Source organism: Ipomoea nil, unplaced genomic scaffold (genome assembly GCF_001879475.1).
Source record: "Ipomoea nil cultivar Tokyo-kokei standard unplaced genomic scaffold, Asagao_1.1 scaffold0805, whole genome shotgun sequence".
NCBI classification, from domain to species: domain Eukaryota; kingdom Viridiplantae; phylum Streptophyta; class Magnoliopsida; order Solanales; family Convolvulaceae; genus Ipomoea; species Ipomoea nil.
The window spans coordinates 1,887,107-1,914,935 of record NW_017617233.1 but is presented as its reverse complement, the minus strand read 5'-3'; the positions used below and the strand labels follow the sequence as shown (position 1 = coordinate 1,914,935).

The following is a 27,829-nucleotide window of genomic DNA, read 5'->3' as shown; positions in this document are numbered from 1 at the left end:
CCAATACAAATCGGAAACAAAAGTAGATGAGTGAAAAATATAAAGTGGGTGGGGTAATCCTCCCAAACTATTGCCATTTATACTCTTTGATTTCACTCCATCGAAAAGTACGAAGTAATTACTAAGACAACCCGACATAACACCTAAAAAATGTTAGAAAAGTCAATTAGCCATGCAACTCACGAGCTGTCGTCCCTCAAGCTTTATTTCCATCCACGTGGCAAGATATTATCCTCTATCCAAGTCGTTGCAACGTGGCATTGCCGGTCCCACTTTTGCCAGAAACGTCGACAATTTACAGCACAAGTACTGGCGGCACTGATGCCATCATCTTCGTTTGGTAGGCTGTAAGGATGCTAATTAATTGAATTTACAAAATGTCTTAATTGTATTTGAATAAAAATTTTATTTTAAAATTAATTAAATTAATTTTTTTATTTAATCAGTTACTTATATGATTAATTGAAATATTTTAGTAAAATTTTTAAAAATTTACAGTAAATTTTATAAATAAAAATTTTTAATTTATGAAGCTGTTAGTGATATGATGTTGTGCAGTCAATAAAATATAATATACTGATTCAATTGTTATTTTCTTTTTTCCCATGGGAGCCAATTATTTTGTGTTGGTGAGCATCCATTCTGAAGGAGATTTTTAGCCTTTTTTTAGGCGCTCACCAGCTTAGGATGTGTTTGGTTCACACATAGGAATCAGAATCAGAATGAATATCAAATACTTGGTAATGTTGATGAGTTTTGGTGAAATTATTTAACATGTTTGATAGTAGGGTAGAATGAAAATAGTTAATAATAGTAGTGCTTGAGAATGAATAAGGAAATGAAACTCTTATTTTATTTGGGTATGAGTTTTTTAATTGATGGGGTATTCAAAATCCATAGTAGTATTCTAAAAATCTATCAACCAAACAATAACAATCACTTTTATACCCATTCCTATTGGCAAAACCCATCAACCAAACACACCTTAATGAGTCCCTTTATGTTGGGTGGTATTGCAACCTCAAAATTAACCTAACCTTAATCCTTTGCTTTGGTTTCAAGAATTCCCGACATAAAAAAACGTTACCTCAGTCAGCTCTTGTCACTGAAACCTAGCTTCAAGCTTCTCATAATATCTGTTGGTTGGGGAAAAAATGGCTCCGGAGATCGTTAGTGCTTCTGCTAATGCAATGGAGGATGGTGGCGGTTTAGTAGTGAACGCTGCTAGCCTGTGTAGCAGAGCGTACGTGACGTTCTTGGCCGGCAATGGGGATTACGTGAAAGGGGTGGTGGCGCTGGCCAAGGGGCTGCGGAAGGTCAACTCTGCTTACCCGCTCGTGGTGGCGGTCTTGCCGGATGTCCCGGAGGAACACCGCCGGTTACTGGTGAACCAGGGCTGCATCGTCCGTGAAATTCAGCCGGTTTACCCGCCGGAGAACGACACCCAGTTTGCTATGGCGTACTACGTCATCACCTACTCCAAGCTCCCTATCTGGGAGGTATGTTAATGGACAATTGAATCACTATAATTTAGTTCTTTAGTATTTTGTTGTCTTTCTTCCCATAAATGTTGAATCTCCAACCTCAATGGCCCTAGGTCTCTGAACCGATAGCTCGTGTTCAGCTGAGTTATCATGATTTATGGAAAGGATGATGTAAATATGGTAATTCATCTGAACATTGACTAAATCTTTGCTTATTAGTGTCTATATGGACAGCTCAATTAGTCACAATGACTTAAATTGAATCTCACCAACTGTAGAGTAGCCTCTCAAAATAAGGAGCTGTGGTTTAGTGTAGCGATTTTGCTATTATGGGCAAGAATAACCTTCAAAGACATAAATTGGGATTAAAATTATATTCCATGTATGGTTTTGAAGCTAAATGATGGTTTTTGAATATAATGCAGTTTGTGGAGTATAGCAAGATGATATACTTGGATGGGGATATTCAGGTGTTTGAGAACATTGACCACCTGTTTGACCTGCCGGACGGCTACTTTTACGCCGTCATGGACTGCTTCTGCGAGAAGACATGGACTCACACCCCGCAGTACAACATCGGATACTGCCAACAGTGCCCGGAGAAGGTCCAGTGGCCGGCGGCGGAGCTCGGCCCCCGCCCGCCGCTTTACTTCAACGCCGGAATGTTCGTGTTTGAGCCCAATCTTTCCACTTACGATGACCTTTTGAACACCCTTCAACTCACCCCTCCCACTCCTTTCGCCGAGCAAGTACGTAACAGATCTCAATCAGTAATTAACAATTTCTATTGCAAATTGAAGCATGTGTTCTATCTCAACTAAAAGTTTAAGCTGATAATTGAATTGCACATTTATGTTTATATATTATATATGAATGTTGATGAGTTTTTCCGGACTAATCCTGCTACTAATACAAATTGTCTGTTTTTAATTTTCCAGGATTTCTTGAACATGTTTTTCAGAAACGTTTACAAGCCAATCCCAAATGTGTACAACCTGGTACTAGCCATGCTGTGGCGCCACCCGGAGAATGTGGAGCTGGAGAAAGTGAAGGTGGCTCACTACTGCGCGGCGGGGTCGAAGCCGTGGAGGTTCACCGGAAAAGAGGCCAACATGGACAGGGAAGACATCAAGATGCTGGTGAAGAAATGGTGGGACGTATACAACGACGAGTCATTGGATTACAAGAATACGCCGCCGCCGCCGCCAGCGGTGGCAGTTGGCGGTGGCGGGCTTGAGGTTGAAGACGACAAGTTCAAGGCGGCCGGCGTTGTTCGTTACATCGCCGCCCCATCTGCTGCGTAATCAGCAGCCTCTGGTCCTTATATCAGAGGAAATGATTGGTTATTGGCATTTCATATTTAATTTTCAAACTATTAATTGTCAAAAACTAACCAAATGCATGATAATCATTATTCAAATAATAATAATAATTTTATCAAATCTTAAAAAGTAACATGATAAGAATATAAACTCCTACAAACATAAGTAATGTTTCCTAAATTTCTACGTATAAAAAAAAAGAGGATAGAACCTAAAATACTTGTGAATCTCTCGCAGGAATCTTTTAAACTTCAAAGTACATGAATAAATTACAATATAAAAAAAATATTGAAGTCAATTAAAATAAGGGAAAATGACATCTTTGGTTTTTTTTTTTTTTTAAGGTTGCTCTATTTTCAAAGCTAAGGATCAAACCCTTGACCTTTGGTTAAAGATTGATGAACATCTTTGGTTTATGAGTTATATATGTAGCAACAATTCAGTTCCTTAGTTATAATTGTAATTATTATTTTTTTTTTTGACACATAATTGTAATTATTTTAAATCTTCAGTTTTGAGTAAACAAGTGCGTGAATTTGATCCCTAACGTTAGGTTTCTGTCTCAATCTGACAAAAAATTTAAAATATGATTTAAGAATTATGCTTCAATAAAAAATTTAACATTTATTTTAACTTGGCAATCTTTAATACAATTGATGATACATAGATACCATACATGTACAGGGGCATTAAATATTTTTTTCAATTTATTATTAATACCAGTTATAACATGCGCATTGCGTGAATACATTTCAGGAGATGAGAGTGACAGCACAACATTAAGCTCAACCACCTCTAACCTCTCTCAACTAATTCTGTTACCTATTGTACTTACAGTTCTTTGTGTATCTCTTTTCTATTCTTCCCGCTCTCTTTTTACCCTCTGTAAATATATAAACTCTGTATAGCTTCCTTAATAGCTTAATGAGAAAACACCTTTCACAACTTTTGGTTCCCTTTGCCTTCAATCTTTCTGTTCCAATTTTACAACATACAATAATGTTCAATGTAAAAGTTAAAATAATTAATATAATTTTTATATATATAATTTAATCAATATAAAATATAATGATTATTTTCAACTTGTGATCAAAAGTAATAATAAAGATGAATATTGATTTAGATCATCAGAATAAAAAAAAAAAAAAATTCTCATAACAATTTCATTTTAAAGTTAATGAAATCCTCTTAATGCTATTATGATGATAATTCATAAGTCGGTAGAAGTTAACAATGCATATAATTACACTAACACATTGTATATTCCAGTTAGAACCTTAATATCATTGGCTCTTATATAATTTATATATAATTAAACTGCAATTTAGATATATATAATATCAAATCTATATTGACATTGTTGTAATTGTGTACTGGATTCTTCGCGGTAGTTCAATAAAACTTTTAATTTAGGGAAAAACTCAAATCAACTAGGTTAATAGACAGCTCCTAAGGTGAGTCAAACTTGAAACCTTTGTGATTGTTAAGTTTTAACTGTCTAACCAACTTGACTGGAATTGTCTCAGTTGATTAAAACCGACCATATTGAGAGCTAGCATTGACTAACGACTAACAGTCTTAACCTACCAAGGAATATAATATTCCTCAAGATTCTTTCCCAGCTGAATAGATATGAGAAATTCCACGTTCAAGGTTACTTTATATGAGAAATTCCACGTTCACAAACATGTTTGTTAATAAGCAAGTTCACGAACATGCTCATCAATGTTTGTGAACATGTTCGTTCACGTTCGTAAACACGTTCGTGAATGCTTAATAACCAAACATATGAACATGTTTATGATCACAATTCGTTCGTGAACTAGAAATAATCTATGTTCACGGAAAATAATCAAACAAGTAACACAACTACAAAGAGAATAAAAACAAATATTAAATGAACACAAATGATCTTGTTTGTGAACATTATTAAACGAACACAAATGAGCATTTTCACAATCTCTTAGCAAACGAGCTTATAATTGTTCATACTAATAGATATGAGAAATTCCACGTTCAAGGTTACTTAATATGAGAACACCTAACAAACATATATGAGAACGAGAAATTAGAGAATATAATGACAAATCATACCAAGACTATGTGGTCTAATGGTACCCGGGTTGGACTTTCATTTGGAAGCGTTATTGGTTCTTTGTGTCTCAGTAGGTTGAGAAAGTATATGAACGGATACTACAACGTAATAGAGCCAGTAGCATTCAAAAAAAAATGACAAATCAAATATAATGCTTGGACGAAAAGTAATGCATTTTCCTATACAAGTAATAAGTATTTGTGTGAGACCGTCTCACGGACAAATCCTTGTAATTTGAAATGTAAAATTTATACTAACAAATTTAATACTAAATCATGAATAAAAATATTTATTACTTAATATGGGGAAATGCATTATTTTTTAAAGAAAATGTACTATTTTACATTTTAATGTAAAATTATTACTTTTTTCATCAAAAATATTATATTTTTTCTTATAAGTGATTTACTAATAAACATGTTTTGTTGTAACAATATATTATAAAAAAAAAAATGTAAACATATTATATTTTTTCGTTCTCATATATGTTTGTTAGGTGTTCTCATATAAATGGAAACAAAAGTAGAACAAAAAAAAAAATTTAAAAAAAATGAACCGAGTAATGGATTAACTAGGGGCGTTAGTAAACAGAGCTTTCGTTAAACTACTCGTGTTCGTGTTCGGTAAGCGTTCGTTTATGTTCGTTTATTAAGGTAAACGAACATTAACAAACAAAATTTAGAGCTCGGTTAATAAACGAACAGAGTATGAACCGTTATAAGCTCGTTTGCTAAGAGATTGTGAAAATGCTCATTTGTGTTCGTTTAATAATGTTCGCAAACAAGATCATTTGTGTTCGTTTAATATTTGTTTTTATTCACTTTGTAGTTGTGTTACTTGTTTGATTATTTTCCGTGAACATAGATTATTTCTAGTTCATGAACGAATTGTGATCATGAACATGTTCATATGTTTGGTTATTAAGCATTCACGAACGTATTTATGAACGTGAACGAACATGTTCACAAACATTGATGAGCATGTTCGTGAACTTGCTTATTAACAAACATGTTTGTGAACGTGTTCGTTAATATTAACAAACGTGTTCGTTAATATTAACAAACATGTTCGTGAATCTGTTCGTTAATGTTTACGAACACGTTCGTAAATATGTTCGCAAACTTTAATAAACACTAATGAACGCTTAACAAACGAACATGAACAAAATTTTCAAAAATCTTAACAAACAAACATAAACCTAAACACTCTAAAAACTTTAACAAACACGAACAATCTCCATTTATTTATGTTCGATACGTTAACATCCCAGTAGTCCCCAATCCATTGCCATTCATACTCGTTGATTTCACTCCATCGAAAAGTACGGAGTAATTACTAAGACAAACCGACATAACACCTAGAAAATGATTGAAAAGTCGATTAGCCATGCAACTCACGACTCACGAGCTGTCCCTCAAGCTTTATTTCCATCGACGTGGCAAGATCATATCCTCTATCCTAGTCGTTGCAACGTGGCATTGCCGGTCCCACTTTTGCTGATTCCTTGCCAGAAACGTCGACAAGTGGCGCCACTGGTGCCATCATCTTCGTTTGGGTAGGCTGTAAGGATGCTAATGTAGTAATTAATCGAATTTACAAAATGTCTTAATTGTAATTGAATATAATTTTTATTTTTAAAATTAATTAAATTGAAATTTTTTATTTTTAAAAATTTTAATTTATGAAGCTGTTAGTGATACGAATCGTAGGCGGTAAATTATTATATGGACCATAGTCCATACAATGTTATGTAGACTATAATTAAAAGTACATTTTTAATATATTAAATGTACATTAATTTTGTACTGAATGTATATTATACAATATAATATACACTCAGAATAAAAATAATGTATATTCCCTGAATACAATGTATATTATTTTTGTACTGAATGCATATTATTTTTATACTGAATGTACATTATTTTACAGTAGACAAAATATAGTCCACATAACTTATGTGGACTATGATCCACACAATAATGATTGATTATACGATGTTGTGCAGTCCATAAAATATAATATACTAATTCAATTTTTATTTTCCACTTTCCCATGGGAGCCAATTATTTTGCGTCGGTGACTTGGTGAGCATCCATTCTGAAGGAGACTTTTAGCCTTATAGGTGCTCACCAACTTAATGAGTCCCTTTATGTTGGGTGAAATTCTGGCAACCTCAAAATACTATGTTTTCCATTCTTCCAAAAGGTCGAATCCCAACCCTAAGGGGCCCCATACTATTCTATTTGAGAGAATATATATATATATATATATATATATATATATATATATATATATATATATATAGAAAATCGCTCATATGTGGTCATGTCATTAGGTGTGGTCGTGTGGTCGTATCTGTGTCGTAGAATCAGTTTAATCTAAAGGCTGTGGTAATTCTGAGGATTTTCGCGCGTTTTAGTAAGTGGGGTGTTATGGTAATTACAGTGACCATTTATAGCGGGCGCGTTCCAGAATACACCAACAGTGTTGACAACATACACCAATAGTGTAATAAAACACACCACAGTGAAACACACCAATGGTGTATTCCCGTGTTATGGTAATTACAGTGGCCATTTATAGCGGTCGAGTTACAGAATACACCAACAGTGTTGACAACATGCACCAATAGTGTAATAAGACACACAACAATGTGATTTTCCATATTCCGGTGTTTTATGACAAGTTTACCCTTACAGTTCACTGGGTAGGAGAATGTGCACGAAAATACTGAAAAAATCTTGATTAATATGATTCATTAGATCTATCTAATCTAATGGTCTATAATTGACCATATGACCACACCTAACAACATGGCCACATATGATCACTCCTCTATATATATATATATATATATATATATATATATATATATATATATATATATATATATATATATATATATATATATATATATATATATATATATATATATATATATATATATATATATATATATATATATATATATATATATATATATATATATATATATATAGGGATCAGGTGCGGGTGGAGCTTTCTGTGCGGTTGTGCGATTGGACTCACATTAAGCATTAAACTGAACGTACTTTAAGTACACAACACACACACATTAAGCACACAGACAAAATACCTTCAGAACACAAACTCACGCATCTTAAGTACAACACTCATGCACCTTAAGCACAAACTCACGTACTTTAAGCACAAGACTCACGGACCTTAAGCACAAGACTCACACACTTAAGTACAAAACTCACACACTTTAAGCACAAAACTCATGCACCTTAAGTTTCAACAACTTAAGTTTAATTACCAAATTACCATAGTAATTACACGAAAAATATGAATGATAATTTATTTTGTTCTAATAGTATTATACCTTAAGTATAAATAAATAAATAAATAAATAAATAAATATATATATATATATATATATATATATATATATATATATATATATATATATATATAATTGTAAATAATTATTTAAAAAAATTCAACAATCTATGTTTACCATAATAGTTATTAGTCAAATAAATAAATAAATAAATAAATATATATATATATATATATATATATATATATATATATATATATATATATATATATATATATATATATATATATATATATATATATATATAATTGTAAATAATTATTTAAAAAAATTCAACAATCTATGTTTACCATAATAGTTATTAGTCAATTATATTATTACTCGTGTAATTTTTAACTTAATTACCATAATAATTATTAGATTTTATATAGTAATAATTTTAGGGTAATTTGAGTGAAAAGTTATAAAAGAATGATTTTGTTTTTATTAGTAGTATAGATAAGTCAAACGGTCGTTATAAATTAATTAAGTAATATAATGATACATAATTGTTAAGAGTTATGATATGTGAGTAGGTCTAAATGATCCAGTATCATCAACCAATTCACCATATGCTTCATTGAGTCCAATGCCATAGCTTTTCTAATTTTATACATAGCTAGAATGAGACACACTAATGGGCTGTTTGGTTCACAGAATAGGCTTGAAATGGCATAACATTCTCAGTAATAGGCCTATTCCTCTGTTTGGTAACCCCTTGTATTCTCAGGAGCATTGTTCTCGGGAATGACCTATTCCCCTTGCAAGGGGAATAGAGATTCCTGGGGGAGAGGGGGGGGGGGGGGGCAGGTATTAGGCTATTCCTGAGTTCTCGGGAATAACCTAAATTTTCTATTTCCTATATCACCACCACCACCGCCATCACCACCACCACCATCGCCACCTCCGCTACCACCGCCACACCACCGCCGCCACTACCACCACCATCGTCGCTGCCGCCGCCACTGTCGCCACCAACACCACTGCCACCACCACCACCATTGCCACAATCACATATTTTTATAAGGGTATTTATGTCTTTTAAAACATATTTCATTTATATTCCTTAAATCAACCAAACACTGTAATGTAATCCTAAAGTTTATTCCTTCTGCGAACCAAATAATAGAATACAATTCCTATTCTATTCTTTATAGAATAAAATTACTATTACCTCAAAATTCATTCCGTGAACCAAACGTGCTGTAAGAGTTTAGACACGCGTTAGAACACACAAAGGTCGGGTGCCTAGGATTATACTGAATAGTACCATGCCACTCTCACGTCTTCCATTGGCTAAAGCAATAATACAAAGGACTCCTTTATGTATGAATATAATATATTCATATATTATATGCAACGTTGCAAAAATCTCACCTAGGTATCAATTTATTGGCGCCTAGACGCTAGGCACTGGCTGGACGCTTAGTGCATCACCATAATCGGTAGTTTAGGTGGTTGGCCGGCTTGGTGGCCGGCTAGGCGGGCAACTAGGTCGCCTAGCTGGCTGATTAGCTATTGTTCCCTTCTTTTTTAAATGAGTTATTTCACTCAAAGCAATATTGTTTTGAGCGAAATAAACCTAAATTGTTCAAATTCTAGATGTTTTTTAGGGGGCATTTGGTTCAAGTCATCTTAGATTACCTAGGTAATCTGAGTCTGGTAATGTTATATTGCCTTGTTTGATTCAAGTTATGATATTACTTGGTAATGTTATATTACCTGAAAGTTGATGTGGCGGTAATGTTTCATGGTAATGTGATTACCCCCGTTTTCTTAGGTAATCTTAGATTACCTTGAATTATTCCAACTTTGCCTTTGTTAACTACTCTCTCCGTCCCAAATTGATTGTCTCATTTGCTTTTTACACGGTTTTTAATACAACATAACAAACGGTACTAACTTTTACAATTTTGCCCCTCAAAAGTAGGTGTTGTTTGTACAAAGTACAATTGTACTTACCTCCATAAATTTGAAAAGTCAAAAGAGTAAATTGAAAAATGTAGAGTGGTAGTTATGTTCAATTTTGGAAAGATGACACTATTTTGGAACAAATTAAAAAGGAAATTAAGACACATAAAATGGGACGGAGGGAGTAATTCTTAAATAATAATAATAATAATAATAATAATAATAATAAATATATATTTATATAATCAAATATACATGTGTGTATATTTATATATTTATTTTGTTTTTTTAATATTTAAGCATTCACACACACACGCACACACACACACACACACACACACACACACACACACACATATATATATATATATATATATATATATATATATATATATATATATATATATATATATATATATGGTAGGGAATATCCCGACCGACACAGCTTCACCACGACCGAGATGCCTTCGTCCTTTTCTCTTTGTCTTTGCAGGTAACAGGTCGGGCTCCTTGTGAAGAACCCGGTCGGGGTCCGACCGGGAATTGCCCGAACCGATCATGTTGACCACCGAGCGGTAGCCCTTTGGCGAGAGAGCTGACGAAGGACACGTGGCGGCTCTCTACATCGACAGGCAGGGCACCCGGGAGGATGACACGTGGTGGCTACGTGGAGGACATGCCGAACGGCTGGAATCCTGTCCCCGGCACAGCGGCTATAAATAACCACAGTAGCTACAGTGTAAGGGACTTTTGGACGATCGATAGGTTGTTGTTAGAGAATCCCGACCGCAGTCAGTCGGTACTCAGAGCAACCAAGTAGATTGTACTTAGGGCCTTTACCGTGATCAATAAAGACATTTACTTGCTTTATTCGGTCTCGGGTTATTTCATATTGCTTGCGTATAATTAGCAGTATCATTTTGGCGCCGTCTGTGGGGAACCGGTGCAACAAAGCTACGTCTTGACGAGCACTCGGCCTCTATATCAACATGTATCCGTGGGCACACAACAACTTTGCCGACGACCAGGCGGATGCGGCGAGCTCCTCCGACCACTATGCTACCCAACAGCAGGGTCAGACGATGGACCTCAACCTCAACCTCTCACCACCGCACCCATCAAATGCATACCCGGCCACCCAACAGCCGGTGAATTACATACAACCGGGATACCTAACACCCGGTTTGCCATATCAACAGCAGCCGATGATGTATCCCGCCCAGTATCCGTACCCGGTCCCACCTCCGCCGTATGGGTATTGGCCAGGCCAACCGATGTGCTACACTCCCCCGGTTGGTTATCCACCATATACGCCTGCTTATACAGCTCCAGCCGCCGCCCCTCCAGTACAACCGACCGCACAGGTAGAGCCGCAGCGTCAGTCCGCGTCCCGGGCTCGACGCTCGGCTCATTCGCGGTTGGGGTCGGGGGGTGCTGATGCGATGGAGGCACCAGCTCAGGCCGTCCAAGCGGAGGACCCTGAAGAAGTTGCCCGAGCGGTAGCTTTTGATCGTCTTCGACCGGAGATGCGCCAGCGTTTGGGACCCCAAGACCCGAACCGCAGGCAAGAAGACGTACAGATGCAGGAGGCTAGTCAGGAGGCCTCATCTGGGTATAGCGGGTCGAGATCTCACCGACGGCGACGCGCTCGGGATACAGCCCAAGCCGCTCAAGCCGCCGAGCTTAACGAAACCCGAGGACTGCTCTATAACCTCCAGGCGGAAGTTGCGCAGCTCAGGAATGTGTACCCTGCAACACCCCCGGTCAACCAATCGACCCTACACCAGACGCCTTTCACAGCAGCGGTAATGGCCCAGCCTTACCCGCTTGACTTAAAGGTCTCTGGAGAGAAGAGTTATGACGGACGGGCAGACCCTGAGGCCCACGTGAATGATTTTTTCAGCAACATGATGCTGAAGGGCGTTTCGGACGCCGTGATGTGCAGGGCCTTCTATTCGACCCTCACCGGTCAGGCAGCAGAGTGGTTCCGTACCCTGCAACCGGGGTCGATCGATAAATTTGAGACCTTGGCGATCAAATTTGTAAGGAAGTTCATCACTTCCAAAGTGGTGAGGAAGTCCTACATGTATCTCGAGAAGGCCAAGCAATTAGAAGGGGAAAGCTTGACCGATTTCCTCATCAAGTGGAAAGCAGCGGTCGGGGAGGTCGAGCCTATGGACGATGCGACCGCCACCCATATGCTTCACATATCTCTCCGGGCGGGACATTTGTATCAGGATTTCATCCTACACCCCCCGACCAGTTATGAGGAGGCCCTTCGGAGGGTCACAGATTATGCTAACGCCGGCGAGGCGAACGCCGTAAAGCGCTTGCAGGAGGTCGGCTCTTCGTCCCGTAAGCCGGCCGGCCGGGCGGAACATCGCTCGGGAGATGACAATCCCCGATCCCGCACCAGGCCTGGCGAGTTTACGGCCTTGAACCGATCCGCAGCGGAGGCCATGCAATACGCCCAATCCTGCAATCTCATCAAACTCCCCCATCCCGATCGAGACGGCCCTGACAAGAGTAAGCACTGTGCTTACCATCGATGTGCCGGGCATGACACCGAGGAGTGTACCCACTTACGCCAATTGTTGGAAGATCTGCTTAACAGGGAAAAATTGGACAAGTGTGTGGGGAAGAGAGAGGACAACAAGAGGAACACCGATCGGAGGGATCATAGACGTTCTCATCACCGCTCCGATCGGTCAGGTCAAGACAGGAGGGACGATCGAAGGGACGATCGTCATGATGACCGACGGGACCCTGACCCTCCGTCTGGTAGCCGCCCGTCCGGAAAGCCCACCATCCATGTCATTTTTGGTGGGCTGGAAGATGCATCCCGACCGAGGACTGATTGCCCGGTCGCGATAGTAGATTCCCGGGGGACCGGGAAGAGGCAGAAGATGGAACCCATAACCTTCACCCTTGAAGACCAGCCTAGCAGCGGCGACCACGGCATGGAGGCGCTCGTGGTCACGATTGACGTTAAGGGGACAGACGTTCAGAGGGTTATGGTCGATACGGGCAGCAGCGTGAACGTCCTATACCTGGACGTCTTTGAGAAGCTTGGCCTCGACAGGAAGGAGCTGACTCCGGTCGGTGTACCACTGTCGGGATTTACCGGGGCTCTTATTTACCCCGAGGGAAAGATAATGCTCCCGGTTGAGATCGGCGCACCTCCAAAGTCGATCAAAACGGAGCTGGAATTTGTTGTGGTCAACCTCCATTGCGTCCACAACATAATCTTGGGCCGGCCTGCCATTATGAAGATCGGTGGGATAATTTCTATGCCCCACCTGTGCATGAAATTCCCCACCCCCAATGGGGTCGGCGTGGTCCGCGGCGACGTTCAATCCGCCCGGAAGTGTTACACCCGAGCAGTCAACAGACGTGATTCCGGTCCGTCTTCCCGGGTGAACACCATAGCCAAAGAGGAGGCTAAGGAACGGAAGGAGCAGCCTGAGCCCTCTGAAGAAATAGAAGAAGTTCCCCTATCCGAGGACCGCCCGGATAGGAAGATCAAGATTGGCCGAGCCCTCACCCTCGAGCTTCGAGCGGAAGTTTTGGCCATACTCCGGGAGTATGCTGATATCTTTGCATGGGGGCCCGAAGACATGCCCGGAATCGATCGGTCGGTCATCTGTCACAAGTTAGCCGTCGATCCCGCAGCCAAGCCGGTCGTGCAGAAAACACGACACCTTTCCTCCGATCGCCGCGAATTTGTCAGGGAGGAAGTCAAAAAGATGGCGGCGATCGAGCACATCCGTCCGGTGGTCTATCCCGAGTGGGTGGCAAATATCATTCTTGTTCCTAAGCCCCCAGCATGGAGGATGTGCATTGATTTCACGGACCTCAACAAGGCCTGTCCGCTCGACCCGTATCCTCTACCGAGCATTCACCAGATGGTCGACGAGACGGCCGGGGCCGAATTAATGAGCTTCATGGATGCTTTTAAGGGGTACCATCAGATCATGATGCACCATGAAGACGAGAGCAAGACAGCCTTCGTGACCCCGGATGGGCTGTATTGTTACCGAGTGATGCCGTTCGGTCTCCGGAACGCAGGAGCGACCTACCAGAGGATGGTCAACATGCTCTTTGCCGATCTACTGGGCCGAACGATGGAAGCTTACATCGATGACATGCTGGTCAAGAGTCGGGACCGATCCGACCACACTCGGGACCTCCGGGAGTGCTTCCAGATCATGAGGAAGTACCAGTTGCGACTGAACCCGACTAAGTGCACATTCGCGGTTCAGACCGGCAAGTTCCTCGGTTATATGATGACCAAGAGAGGAATCGAGCCTAACCCGACCAAAGTAAAAGCGATTCTGGACATGCAACCACCTTCCAACGTTCGGGAAGTCCAGCAATTGACCGGTCGGTTGGCAGCTCTCAGCCGGTTCCTCTCCAAGCTAGCCGAGCGCGCTTTACCTTTCTTCAAGGTATTGCGGAAGGTTAATGGATTCGTCTGGGACGAAGAGTGTCGAGTGGCTTTTGATGAGCTAAAGGAATATCTCATGTCACCAATCGTGCTCTCAAAGCCCGAGCTCGGAGAAGAGCTAGACGTATACCTCGCCGTCTCCGATCGTGCAGTAAGCGCAGTGTTGTGCCGAACCGATCCGGAAGGGGTCCAGCGACCGGTGTACTATGTAAGCCACGCGCTACATGGTCCCGAGTTCCGGTACTCCCGGCTAGAGAAGGTCGTCTATGCCTTATACGTTGCCGCGAAGAAGTTAGCTCCCTACTTCCAAGGTCGAGCAATTCGCGTGTTGACCGATCGGGCCAGTCCTCCGAACTGCTTCATCATCAGGTCGCCTAGTCAAATGGGCGTTAATGTTGACCCAGTACGCGATCGAATACCGACCGAGACCGGCTATTAAAGGTCAAGCTCTTGCGGACTTCTTGGTCGAGTGCACCGCCCGGGATACTCGGCCTCTTGAGGTTGCGGATCCCGAGGCTGAGTGGTGGTCGCTGGCTACAGATGGGTCAAGTAGCAAGAAAGGGGCAGGAGGAGGAGTGGTGATCACAAGCCCGGAGGGATTCAAGGTCTATTTTGCTCTCATGTACCAGTTCCACCCGACCAACAACGAAGTCGAGTACGAAGCGTTCATTAACGGCTTACAGTGCGCTCGGGACTTGGGGGCTGAATACATTCGAGCTCAGACAGATTCCGCGCTCGTGGTCGGGCAAGTTCTCGGGGATTATGAAGTCAATGGAGAACGTCTGCAGCTTTACCGAGATCTTGCCATGGAGAAGCTTGCTCAGTTCCGGGGGTATACCGTCCGACACATACCCCGATTGGATAATGCCGACGCAGATATTTTATCTAAATTGGCTCAAGATGCCCCGGAACACATGTCGAAGATAGCTCGGATCTTGGTGATCCCGAGACACAGTATTCATCGTCTACCGGTCAATCCAATCCAACCGGTCGAAGACAATTGGATCGCCGATCTGAAGGAGTACCTCGAGCATGGTCGCCTCCCAGACGACCCACAGCGTGCTCGGAAGGCCAAGCTTAGAGCCCCGAGGTTCCAAGTTTTGGACGGTCGTCTCTACAGGCGATCGTATGGAGGCCCTCTGATGCGTTGCTTGACCGCATTTGAGGCCGATATAGTCATGAAGGAACTGCACTCGGGAATTTGCTCTTCACATCAAGGAGGCCGATCCCTGGCCCGTCGTATCATGCTGATCGGGTACTATTGGCCGTCCCTCCAGCTAGACTGCGAAAAGTTAGCTCGGGAATGTGAGACGTGCCAACTGTTCGCCCGGATGCCTGGACGACCGGCAACCTTCTATCAGCCAGTCACGACCGCAATTCCTTTCGCTAGGTGGGGGGTGGACATCTTGGGCCCCTTCCCTCAGCTTTCCGATCGAAGAAAATTTGTGATCGTCGCCATCGACTACTTCTCCAAATGGATAGAAGCCGAGCCTTTAGCCACGATCATCTCTCAACAATGTGCTCGTTTCCTTTGGCGAAATGTGATTTCTCGCTTTGGTGTGCCCGTGCATCTCATCAGTGACAACGGCCACCAATTCGTAAGCCAATATTTCCAGAACTTTTTGGCCACGATCGGGATAACTCACGTTCGGTCGTCGGTGGCTTACCCGCAGGGAAACGGTCAAGTAGAGAACGCGAACCGGACGATTTTGGAAGGTCTGAAAAAGAAGTTACACTCGGCCGGTCGTAGTTGGGCCGATGAGTTGCCATATGTTTTATGGACTTATCGGACGACCCCGAGGGAAGCTACTTTGGAGACCCCTTTCGCCCTGGTTTATGGAGCAGAAGCCCGACTCCCGATCGAGGCTTGGATCCCGACCGATCGAGAGAGAACCTAAAATGCGGAGGAAAATGAACATGCGATGGTCGTGGATCTTGACGGGGTCGAAGAAAGAAGAGAGCTAGCCGCTCGGCGTATGGCCGAGTACCAGAAGCGCGTCAAGAGTTCGAAAGACGTTCGGGTCAACCCTCGTTATTTTCAGGTCGGAGACTACGTTCTACGACGAAGGGAGGCCAGTCAACCTCTAGAGGGCGGAAAGCTAGCTCAGAACTGGGAAGGGCCGTACATCATTAGCGCGGTCATACGGCCGGGTACGTACCGATTGGAGACAACAACCGGTCGGGTAATCGAGGGGACTTGGAATTCCGAGCACCTCGTTATGTTCAGGCATTAGCCTATTCCTTGTAATCTTTGGATGAAGTGGGGGCTTGACCTGCGAGTTAGTCCCGGTCGTCGTTTGTAATTAAATTTTATGCTTGTAAGTATTTGCGTAACCGCCTACGAGCGGGAGGTTTTAATGTATATACGATCGGTGATTGCTCGACCGCTTGCATGCGGCGGCCCGGTCGGTTATTTTCTTTACCTCCAGTGCATGACGATCGATTCCTCTTCAAGCTACACCGACCGGGCGAATTTATCGGCCGGTCAGATGCGCTCCACATCAGCAGACATTCGAGTCACGCCACCGATCGGGGAAGCCAGGAGCTCTCGGCATCATTCCCCGGTCCGTCCAACTTCTTTCCACGACTGCACCCACTCGTGCCTCGAGCGCACAATCGTGTGGGGGCTGGGTTGAAGGGGGTAGGCCCGTCGCTCGGTTACATTCCGACCGTAGAGGCTTGCTTGTTTTCAAAAATTTTCGTCAAAGGCCTGGAGATCGGGTCGGCCAGTTTGACGTTGAAGTCTCGAATGCGCGACCGGGCCATAAGGCCGTAGGGTCGGGCGTCGAACGGGTCGAGTAGTGCAAGACCGGGCCACAGGGCCACGAGGTCGAAGCATTGAGGATCGGCATTTGCATGACTAAAAGTAAAAATGCAAAAAGAAAGAACGAACAACACAAGTTAAACGAGAGAGAAGTTTCATTTATCATCAAAAAGTGCCCGGTACAAATTCGGGACCGGGCTCCCGATTGAGGTCGCTTACAAAAAAGAAGTAAAACCTATTCTACTTCTTCGCCTCGGCATCACCTTTCCTCGGCGCCCCCTCCCCGCTCGGGGCGGCTTCGGCTCCGCTCGCTGCCGTCCGTTCCTTCGGATCGAAAGGTGCTGGCCCCGGGTCGGCTACCTCGTCGGGGAGTGTGGTCAAGACCAACTGAAGATCATCCCCTTCAAGGGCTTGTTCCATGATCTTCTTGGTTTGATCACGCATCTTTCGTTGACTGGCTTTGTACGCCCACCGGCCAAACGTCCATATCAGCTTCTCCCCGACCTCTGTGCCCCGAACGGACTGGAGAAAGCGAGCGCCCGATTTGGTGTCTTGGAAAAGATGCTGGGCGAGCTTATCCGGGTCGTTTTGACGAGCCTTGAGCTCGGCCGCTTCCCCGATCGCCTGTTGGGCGACCTGCTCGGAAAGGTCCCGCTCGGCCTTGGCCTTCTTCAGCTGAACCTCCAGCTCCCGGATCTCCTGCAGCCGCTGGTTGGCGACCTTCTTTCAAGCCCTCCGCTTCGTTGGCCTGAAGGGCCCGCTGCTGAAGAAACTGGGTCGCTCGGGAGATCTGCACATATGAAACAACCATGTTAGCCGAACGGCAATACTTCGAGAAAATTCGGAAGAAGGAAAATACGCTTACCTCAGCCAAGTCGTAGCCGATCTTCTCGGCTACCTGGCTCGGGGTCAGCTTGGAAAAGTCTTCCTTGGCCGACCCGGCGTTCCCGATCCGAGCAAGGATCGACGATCCGCCTCTGCTGCCCCCGCCCGATGGGGTCGGGCTGTGTTGTTCCCGGCGCCGCTTCAAGGCCCCGGTCTCTGCGGTGGTCTTCTCTGCCACCTTCTCCTTCCCCTTCCCGACCGCCACTCAGGAAACTAAGACCTCTGAGGCGTCCACCACGAAGCCTTCGGTCGTGGTGATGGTCGACGCCCCAATGGGTCGCGCATCTGGGATCTCCTTCTCCCCGGCCGGCTTGGCTTGGCCCTTTTTCTTGCCAAGCGAAATCTTGGCCACCGGGCACATGGGGACATCCTCATCTCCGAAACCGGCCATTGCTGCAAATAAAACGAAGTTGGTTAGATCAAGAATAGAAGTAATCGGGTGTGAAGGGTCCGGGGTCGGGATGGCCATAAGGCCTCTACCTTTCCTCTTGCCCCGGGCGGGCATCCGCGCAATCGTCACACCCGCCGGCTCGGGCTTATACTTCTCGGGCTGGTCATAGACCGGATCGGGCAGCCGGGCCGCTTCGTAGCTCTCGGGCGACTTGAAGATATGGTATTCGTAGATCTCGCCCGAGATCCTGGCCACGGCGTCGATGAGGGTCGGCGTCTCGACTGGGATGACTTGCTTCCGAAAGCGCTGGCTCCAAACCCTCTCGACCGGGAGGATCCACGGATCATACTTCACAGAGAAGATCCGGTCCTTCCACCCCCGGTTGTTCCCGGGCAGTCCCTCGATCGAGCACCTATCGGCTCGGGACTGTGTCATCAAGAAACCCCCTCCGTACGCGGCCGCTAGCACCTTCACTTGATAGACAAAGTTGAAGAGCTCCATGGTGCAGGCCACGTCGTGTCGTTGGCAGATCTGGGGGAAGCACGCGATCATTCGATGCGCGTTCGGGCAAATCTGCCCGGGCATAACCTGGTAGTACCCTAGGAACGCGGTGAGAAGGCTCAAAAAGGGGAATGTGATCGGGGCCATTAGCGAGTCGTAATGCAGCCCGATCCATTTCCCCTGGTGCCGCTCGATGATATTCCCGAGCTGCCTGCTGGTGTCGACCTCGACCCGACCAGCGAGAACCGCCGCAATCCTGCTTGCATCCCCGTTGGTCAGCAAGCTCTTGTGGCCTTCCACGCTTTCGCTGTTGAGGAACTCGTATCCGTCCCCGCGTGGCGCGGCCGGCTCGGCTGGACTTCCTTCAACGGCCTCTGCTACGTTAGCCTGATGTTCTTCTTCAGGCTCGACCTGAGGGTAATCCCCTATTACCCTCAGCGGCGTTCCTTGGACGTCCTCGGCCGGGGAATTCCGTCCGCTCGTAGACGTTTCTTCGTTCCCCGACCTGCTGGAGCTCGATCCCGACGTCTCCGACGAGCTGGTGGATGCTTCTGGCTCGGGGGCTCGCTCGGGCGCTGGCGGCGGTCGTTGCTCGACCTCTGGAGAATAGGACATGATGTCCACCTCCTCGCTGCTTTGCTCGAGCGTATTGTCGTAGTCCGCGACCGAAACGTTTTGACTATCCGAGTCCGACATAGTTCTACCTAAAGGTCGGTCGGGAGTTAGTGCAGGGTTCGGGAAGTTAGCTCGAAGTTAGTGATATCCTACTTCTACGCTAAGTGAAGAATAAAGAAAGAGTAAAGAACTAGGAGCTTACCGAGTGAAGAAACTTGGAAGAGGATCTGAAGTTTTGCTTTGCTTGATCGGATTGCTGATCTGCTGCTCGGGACTCTCTGAGGGTGCCGATTGCTTCAGAAGATTGAGGAAAGTTCAAATGAAGGCCTCAGGAACCTATTTATAGGAGAGCGTTTGGGCGGGAAAATCATCCACTTGCGTGACACGACCAGCGCTGATTCCGAGGCGACGGTTGCAGTCGCAGAGGCCGGCAGTGGCCGACACGTGGCGAGGAAGGGAATGACAGCTGGCCGGTCGGTTTGGTGGCCGACGGTTGGGCTTCTTCATCCCGTCCCGTTTCTTCCCGGACGGTCAAAAAGGCCCGGGCAGGGGGGCTCTTGGTAGGGAATATCCCGACCGACACAGCTTCACCACGACCGAGATGCCTTCGCCCTTTTCTCTTTGTCTTTGCAGGTAACAGGTCGGGCTCCTTGTGAAGAACCCGGTCGGGGTCCGACCGGGAATTGCCCGAACCGATCATGTCGACCACCGAGCGGTAGCCCTTTGGCGAGAGAGCTGACGAAGGACACGTGGCGGCTCTCTACATCGACAGGCAGGGCACCCGGGAGGATGACACGTGGTGGCTACGTGGAGGACATGCCGAACGGCTGGAATCCTGTCCCCGGCACAGCGGCTATAAATAACCACAGTAGCTACAGTGTAAGGGACTTTTGGACGATCGATAGGTTGTTGTTAGAGAATCCCGACCGCAGTCAGTCGGTACTCAGAGCAACCAAGTAGATTGTACTTAGGGCCTTTACCGTGATCAATAAAGACATTTACTTGCTTTATTCGGTCTCGGGTTATTTCATATTGCTTGCGTATAATTATCAGTATCTATATATATATATATATATATATATATATATATATATATATATATATATATATATATATATATATATATATATATATAATTTGAGGATATTGTAGTAAATTGATCCATATGACCTAAAATATAACCATTAGCCAAACGAGGTAATATTATATTTCACAATCCAAACCAAACACTTAGGGGTCGTTTGGTTCACGGAATGTAAGATTACCTAGGGAATGTTAGATTGCTGGGAATGTTAGATTACTGGGAATGTTAGATTCTTGTGTTTGGTTAAAATTGGGGTATGTAATATAATGATGTTTGGTTTAGGGTTATCTTTTATACACACTATAATATCCTTAACATATTTTCATATATTTTAATAAATTTAAAAATTAAAATAAATAAATAAGATAACGGTATCATATATAATCACATGATTTTAAAATATTAACTAAAATCTTGAACTTGAGAAACAAAATTATTTTATAAACTAACATAACATAATAAAAAATATATATATATATATATATATATATATATATATATATATATATATATATATATATATATATATATAACTAACATAACCAAGGTTATCTTAGATTACCTAAGATTTTGAAGGGAATCACATTCCCTTCAAAATCCTATGTGGAGGGAATGTGACATTCCTTGGGAATGTTAGATTCCCTGAGATAATATGAACCAAACACCGGAATGTGAGCTTTGGAATGTCACATTCCCTTGGTTATCTTATATAACCTGAACCAAACGCCCCCATAAGGTAATCTTACATTCCCAAAATCTCAGATTACCTTCCTGCAGGTAATCTTATTATTTGGGGTAATCTAAGATTCCCTGAACCAAACACCCCCCTTAGGTTAATATTTAATATTTTAGTATTAACTATTAAAATAATGAATAGTTTATAATTATCAAGTCTTAAAAATTTAAAAATTTTAAACAAATGTTTTAAAAATAAAAATAGAAATAAAATAAAAAACACGGGCGTCTAGACGCTTTGCGCCCCCAAGCGTCCAAGGAGCGCTTAGCGATTTTTTCAACCATGATTATAAGTAAGCAATCTATACTGAGAGTAGTAAAATTCTGTCAAAATTTCACTCATCTAATAGTTGTAATGTTCTTCAATACTTTAGCATTGTCAAGAAATACAATTATTATTATTATTATTACTAGCCTTGTTTCATTAACTTTTGATTACGATTGTTATTGAATCTTCCAACCTATCTTTTACGACTAATTTTGGACAACAATATAATTAAAAACAAATAAAATGGTTACTAAAAACAAAAAAAAAAAAAAAAAAAAAAAACAAAAAAACAAAAAAACAAAACAAAACAAAACAAAACAAAACAATCACATGAGATATGGGATTATGGTGGGGTCATGGATTGTTCTAGTAGGTATAGACGAATAGTATCAACTTGAATAAATTACCACCTCAAAATGGAAAAAGATAGAGCAACAAATACTACTATTTTTCATATATGCACTTCTAGTGAGTTGCTGTCATAATTTTATTGATAGATGAGGAAACAAATTAATAAAAACTGTGCGTTATTTTTCAAAAAATAAATTAAAAATGTCACGTAAATATAAAATAGAGTTAATACCCAAAATAGTCCTTCGACTATGTCGTAATTACTAATTTGGTCCTCGATTATCATTCTTACCCAATTAAGTCCTCAACTATACAATTTTTACCCAATTTAGTCCTTTGTCAATTTGACTGTTTGTTGACTGTCAAAAGTGAAAATAAAGTTGCAATTATACAAGTTTTCTCCTTCTTCCTCATTTAGCAGCGCCAAACCATGTAGCAATAAGCTCTGGTTGGGTTCTAAACCTGTTAGTATCGAAGTAGTGGTTATGCATCGGATAGCCCATGAATTTGATTTCTAACGATTTTTTGACGATCGAAATCTGATCGGAGTGTATTGCTGCATGGTTTGGCGCTGCTAAATGGAGAGGAAGGAGAAATCTTGTAAAATTACAATTTTATCCCGACTTTTGACAGTCAACAAACAGTCAAATTAATATAGAGGACTAAATTGGGTAAGAATTGTATAGTTGAGGACTAAATTGGGTAAGAATTATATAGTTGAGGACTTAATTGAGTAAAAGTTACATAGTTGAGGACTTAATTAGGTAAGAATGGTAGTTGAGGACCAAATTGGTAATTGTGACATAGTCGAGGGACTATTTTGGGTATTAACTCTATAAAATAAAAATGAAGAGTATGTTTAATATTATTTTATTATTTATACTAGGATGGTAACGGGGCAGGGGCGGGGGGGGCAGGGGTAGGGGCAGGGGCGGAGTGGGGGTGGGGAGTATACTCTCCCCGGCGGAGAATTGAAAATAGTTCTCATTCCCGCCCCGCCGGAAATTAGGCGGGGACGGGGATTCCTCATTCCCTGTAATTCCTTGTTAAAATTTTAAATTATTGTAATTTTTAATTTTATAAACTAAATTTTTAATTTTAAAAATTATATATATATATATATATATATATATATATATATATATATATATATATATATATATATATATATAATTTTTATTTATTTATTTTTTATTATTAATTTTTTAATTATAATAATTATATATATATATATATATATATATATATATATATATATATATATATATATATATATATATATATATATATATATAATTTTTATTTATTTATTTTTTATTATTAATTTTTTAATTATAATAATTAATCGGGACGAGACAGGGTGAGAAATTGTATCCCGTTCCTTGCCGAGAAATTTTAAAAATTTTCCGTCTCCGTCCCCATCTCCATCCCCAACAGATCGGGCACATTGTCATTCCTAATTTCCCTAATTTATACCATCACCGGGTGGCCTCCACTCATCGCCGGATTTCCAGAAGTTTCCTCCGGGCAATTAAACAACGTAATCTTGGTAGCCGTTGGATGAAGCCTTTTGCCACGCGTACAATCGGATGCATTGCTTCACATCGTAAGACAGTAGCAGTGATACGACAGTAAATGCATACGGCGTCTTATCATTTGCTACGGCTCTATGCGCTAGATCTCTCCACAGAGCTCGCGCCTTCCATGGAAAATTACGGACATAATAATAAATATTAATAATTTATTCCCAGAGTCCTATAAAAGCGACCACTCACTTAACCTCAAAGACACCAAAACATCAAACACCTAATTAACCTCAAAATCTTAATATCCTGTCCTGTCCACTAAAAGCTTCAACAACACTCCCAAATTAACCTCACCTTAATCCTTTGCTTTGGTTTCAAGAATTCCCGACATAGAAAAACGCTACCTTCTCATAATATCTGTTGGTTGGGGAAAAGAATGGCGCCGGAGATCGTTAGTGGTTCTGCTAATGCTGCAATGGCGGGTGGGGGTTTAGTAGTGAAGGCTGCTAGCCTGTGTAGCAGAGCGTACGTGACGTTCTTGGCCGGCAATGGGGATTACGTGAAAGGGGTGGTGGGGCTGGCCAAGGGGCTGCGGAAGGTCAACTCTTCTTACCCGCTCGTCGTGGCGGTCTTGCCGGATGTCCCGGAGGAGCACCGCCGGTTACTGGTGAACCAGGGCTGCATCGTCCGTGAAATTCAGCCGGTTTACCCGCCGGAGAACCAGACCCAGTTTGCTATGGCGTACTACGTCATCAACTACTCCAAGCTCCGTATCTGGGAGGTAATTAAGACTAACCTTCAAATTAAAAACATAAATTGGGATTAAAATTGCATGGTTTTGAAGCTAAAAAATGATGGTTTTTGAGTGCAGTTTGTGGAGTATAGTAAGATGATATACTTGGATGGGGATATCCAGGTGTTTGAGAACATTGACCACCTGTTTGACCTGCCGGACGGCTACTTTTACGCCGTCATGGACTGCTTCTGCGAGAAGACATGGACTCACACTCCGCAGTACAAGATCGGATACTGCCAACAGTGCCCGGAGAAGGTCCAGTGGCCGGAGGAGCTCGGCCCCCGCCCGCCGCTTTACTTCAACGCCGGAATGTTTGTCTTTGAGCCCAGTCTTTCCACTTATGATGACCTTTTGAACACCCTTAAAATCACCCCTCCCACTCCTTTCGCCGAACAAGTACGTAACAGATCTCAACCAGTAACAATTTCTATTGCAAATTGAAGCATATTTATGTTTTTCCGGACTAATCCTGCTACTAATACAAATTTTCTGTTTTTAATTTTCCAGGATTTCTTGAACATGTTTTTCAGAAACGTTTATAAGCCGATCCCGAATGTGTACAACCTGGTACTAGCCATGCTGTGGCGCCACCCGGAGAATGTGGAGCTGGAGAAAGTGAAGGTGGTTCACTACTGCGCGGCGGGGTCGAAGCCGTGGAGGTTCACCGGAAAAGAGGCAAACATGGACAGGGAAGACATCAAGATGCTGGTCAAGAAGTGGTGGGACGTATACAACGACGAGTCATTGGATTACAAGAATACGCCGGCGCCGGCGTCGGCAGTTGGCGGTGGCGGGCTTGAGGTTGAAGATGACAAGTTCAAGGCGGTGGTGCTCCCCAAGACCGGCGTTGTTCGTTACATCGCCGCCCCATCTGCTGCGTAATCAGCAGCCTCTGGTCCTTGTATGTATATATATATATACGCCGTAATGTATGTTTTTGCTTGATATTTCGGAGCTTTTGGTAATTGCAAACGGTTGGGAAGAATTTAACGTTATCAATCATCTCGATGTTTATCAACAATCTGCCATTAAAGAACTTACTGCTGGTGCGAGTAATTATCTTGATGGTTAAGTAAAACATTTGTATTTTGACTATTGTCTCATATTTTTGTGGATATTTTAGGGAAAAAAAAAAGTATATCAGATGAAATGATTGGTTATTGGCATTTGGCATTTCATATTTAATTTTCAAACTATTAATTGTCAAAAACTAACCAAATGCATGATAATCATTATTCAAATAATAATAATAATTTTATCAAATCTAAAAAAGTTACATGATAAGAATATATATAAACTCCTATAGACACAAGTAATGTTTCCTAAATTTCTATTAAAAAAATGGATAGAACCTAAAATACTTGTGAAAATATTGAAGTCAATTACAATTAATAGCATTAATTAAAATTAAGGAAAATGAAATCTTTGGTTTATGAGTTATATATGTAGCCACAACGCAGTTTTTTAATTGTAATTATAATTGTAATTATTTTAAATCTTCAGTTTTGAGTAAAGAAGTGCATGAATTTGCAAGGTAGACACGGTTCCACAACATAACGATTGTGAATTTGGTTTCTAACGTTAGATTTCTATCTCAATTTGACAAAAAAATTCAAAAATTTTTATTATTGGAGGGGTAAAGTAAAAATTTCACAGGTTATTTGCCTTTTTATATTGAAACCAATTTTGCAGTATCATTTTTCACTTCTCAACTTCTCATTTCAAGGTTCGTCAGTCTCAAAAGCACTTCAATAACTCTCTTATAACTTGTTTGGAACTTGAACCATGTATAAATAACTAAGACTCAGTAGAAATAATGGAATACTTGATCACCGTCTTCAGACACGTAAATTCACTATCATAAAAGTTTCTTATTTCACCTACTAAGTGACAAACGTGATTAAACTAGACTTTTGAGATACGAGAAAAATGTCAAATTTCTTTAAGTTGCTTTTATGAGAAATTCATCAAAGAGTTATTTTAATCCTTCAAATACTAAAATTGTCATTTTATGCATAATTTAAAAATTAATATAATCACACATATAACTTAGTGATTAAATCTATACCACCGATATAACTAGATCAGAGGACGAAAATACATTTTTCCTAAATTTGATTTAAGTCCTTTTCGACATAACACGTGCTTTTAGAAAAAATATATGGCTCTTAGATCAAAAGAGACGTTGAACCAATATTGAATAGACACTTATCAATAAATATAATCAATAATTGCTTACCATTTTAATTTCCACCACACTTTTCTAGTTCCAATTACTTATTTCTTGTACATCTTCGAGAGATAAATATATTGGACTATGGTCAATATTACAAGACTGACGTTGATACAAATTCAATTTTAATATATTACAAATTTATTTTGACTTGTACTACTAGTTTTTATACGCATATCATATTTAATGTTTATTTTTAAATATGTACTTCAAAGTATATCAATGTAATATTATATACGAAATGTTTATGCATAAGTAATTAAATGTTAATTTTGTTTATTTAAATCAGTAAATCAAAGTATGTGAATACAACATAGTATATGAGAAGTTGATTGTAATTTTCATCAAAATAGATATTTACAACTTTGTAAAAACGATTGCCTAAATATTTAATCTAAAAACGATAGTCTAAATAAATATTACTTTTGATTTGAATTTCTCTAAATCTTCGTAATTCTCTTTTGAGTAACATTGTCATTGTCTTTATCCTCCGTACTTGTCTTCTTCAATTCTTCTTTATTGGTATGTGTCATATACAATTAGGTTACTGGTGGTAGCATAGAGGGTAGCGTCATGCAATGATATTATGGTGTAGCAAGCTAAGTTGTGGATTTGCATTGTTGTGTATATGATTGGATCTTAGTTGTACTATGAATTCTTGATCTTGCAAACGCCTGTTGATATTTGACAGTGTTAATTTTTTTCCTACATGTTTTATGTGTTGTGAGATGTGTGTCGTAGATTCACATGTGAAAGTATTGAACAAAATATTACTCCGTAATATTTATTATATATGTAGAAGGTTCACGAGTAGTACCTCTTGTTCTAGTTCCATAACTTTTTTACTTGATAGTAAGAACAATGACTCTACAAGTTGTCCAAATACTAATGTCGCAATGTGTCCAGTTTCATTAATAATTTTTCACATCCATTTTGCACATGTACATTTTGAAGTTCATATTTTTAAAATTAGTATGAATGAGTGTAGTACTTGATTTTTTTTGTGTGTGTTTTTTATCTGTAAATTTTTTTTGGTTGAATTGATACTAACCTTGGA

General features: G+C 41.4%; 1 protein-coding gene across 4 annotated transcripts; it reads left to right on the top strand.

Moving 5' to 3' along the window:
• Positions 1–1,007: 1,007 nt before the first annotated feature.
• Positions 1,008–25,648, top strand: LOC109177858 (galactinol synthase 2-like). 4 transcript variants are annotated; one of them, XM_019327331.1, is made up of 4 exons: positions 1,008–1,499; positions 1,910–2,233; positions 2,423–2,746; positions 25,362–25,648. In XM_019327331.1, the coding sequence occupies exons 1-4, from the start codon at positions 1,155–1,157 to the stop codon at positions 25,419–25,421; spliced, it is 1,053 nt and encodes a 350-aa protein (XP_019182876.1). In that variant the 5' UTR covers positions 1,008–1,154; the 3' UTR covers positions 25,422–25,648. The 4 variants fall into 4 exon arrangements, with proteins under 4 accessions (XP_019182876.1, XP_019182879.1, XP_019182877.1 ...); XM_019327332.1 differs by lacking the exons at positions 1,008–1,499; positions 1,910–2,233; positions 2,423–2,746 and adding exons at positions 23,994–24,524; positions 24,615–24,935 and having other exon boundaries at positions 25,047–25,402; positions 25,460–25,648; XM_019327334.1 differs by lacking the exon at positions 25,362–25,648 and having other exon boundaries at positions 2,423–2,894.
• The last annotated feature ends 2,181 nt before the right edge of the window (positions 25,649–27,829 follow it).

Bases quoted from the DNA above. Each gene is read 5' to 3' on its own strand.
- LOC109177858 (XM_019327331.1), top strand. From the start codon at position 1,155: ATGGCTCCGGAGATCGTTAGTGCTTCTGCTAATGCAATGGAGGATGGT. The intron at 1,500-1,909 runs GTATGTTAATGG...AATATAATGCAG, and splicing joins CCAAGCTCCCTATCTGGGAG to TTTGTGGAGTATAGCAAGAT. The intron at 2,234-2,422 runs GTACGTAACAGA...TTAATTTTCCAG, and splicing joins CCACTCCTTTCGCCGAGCAA to GATTTCTTGAACATGTTTTT.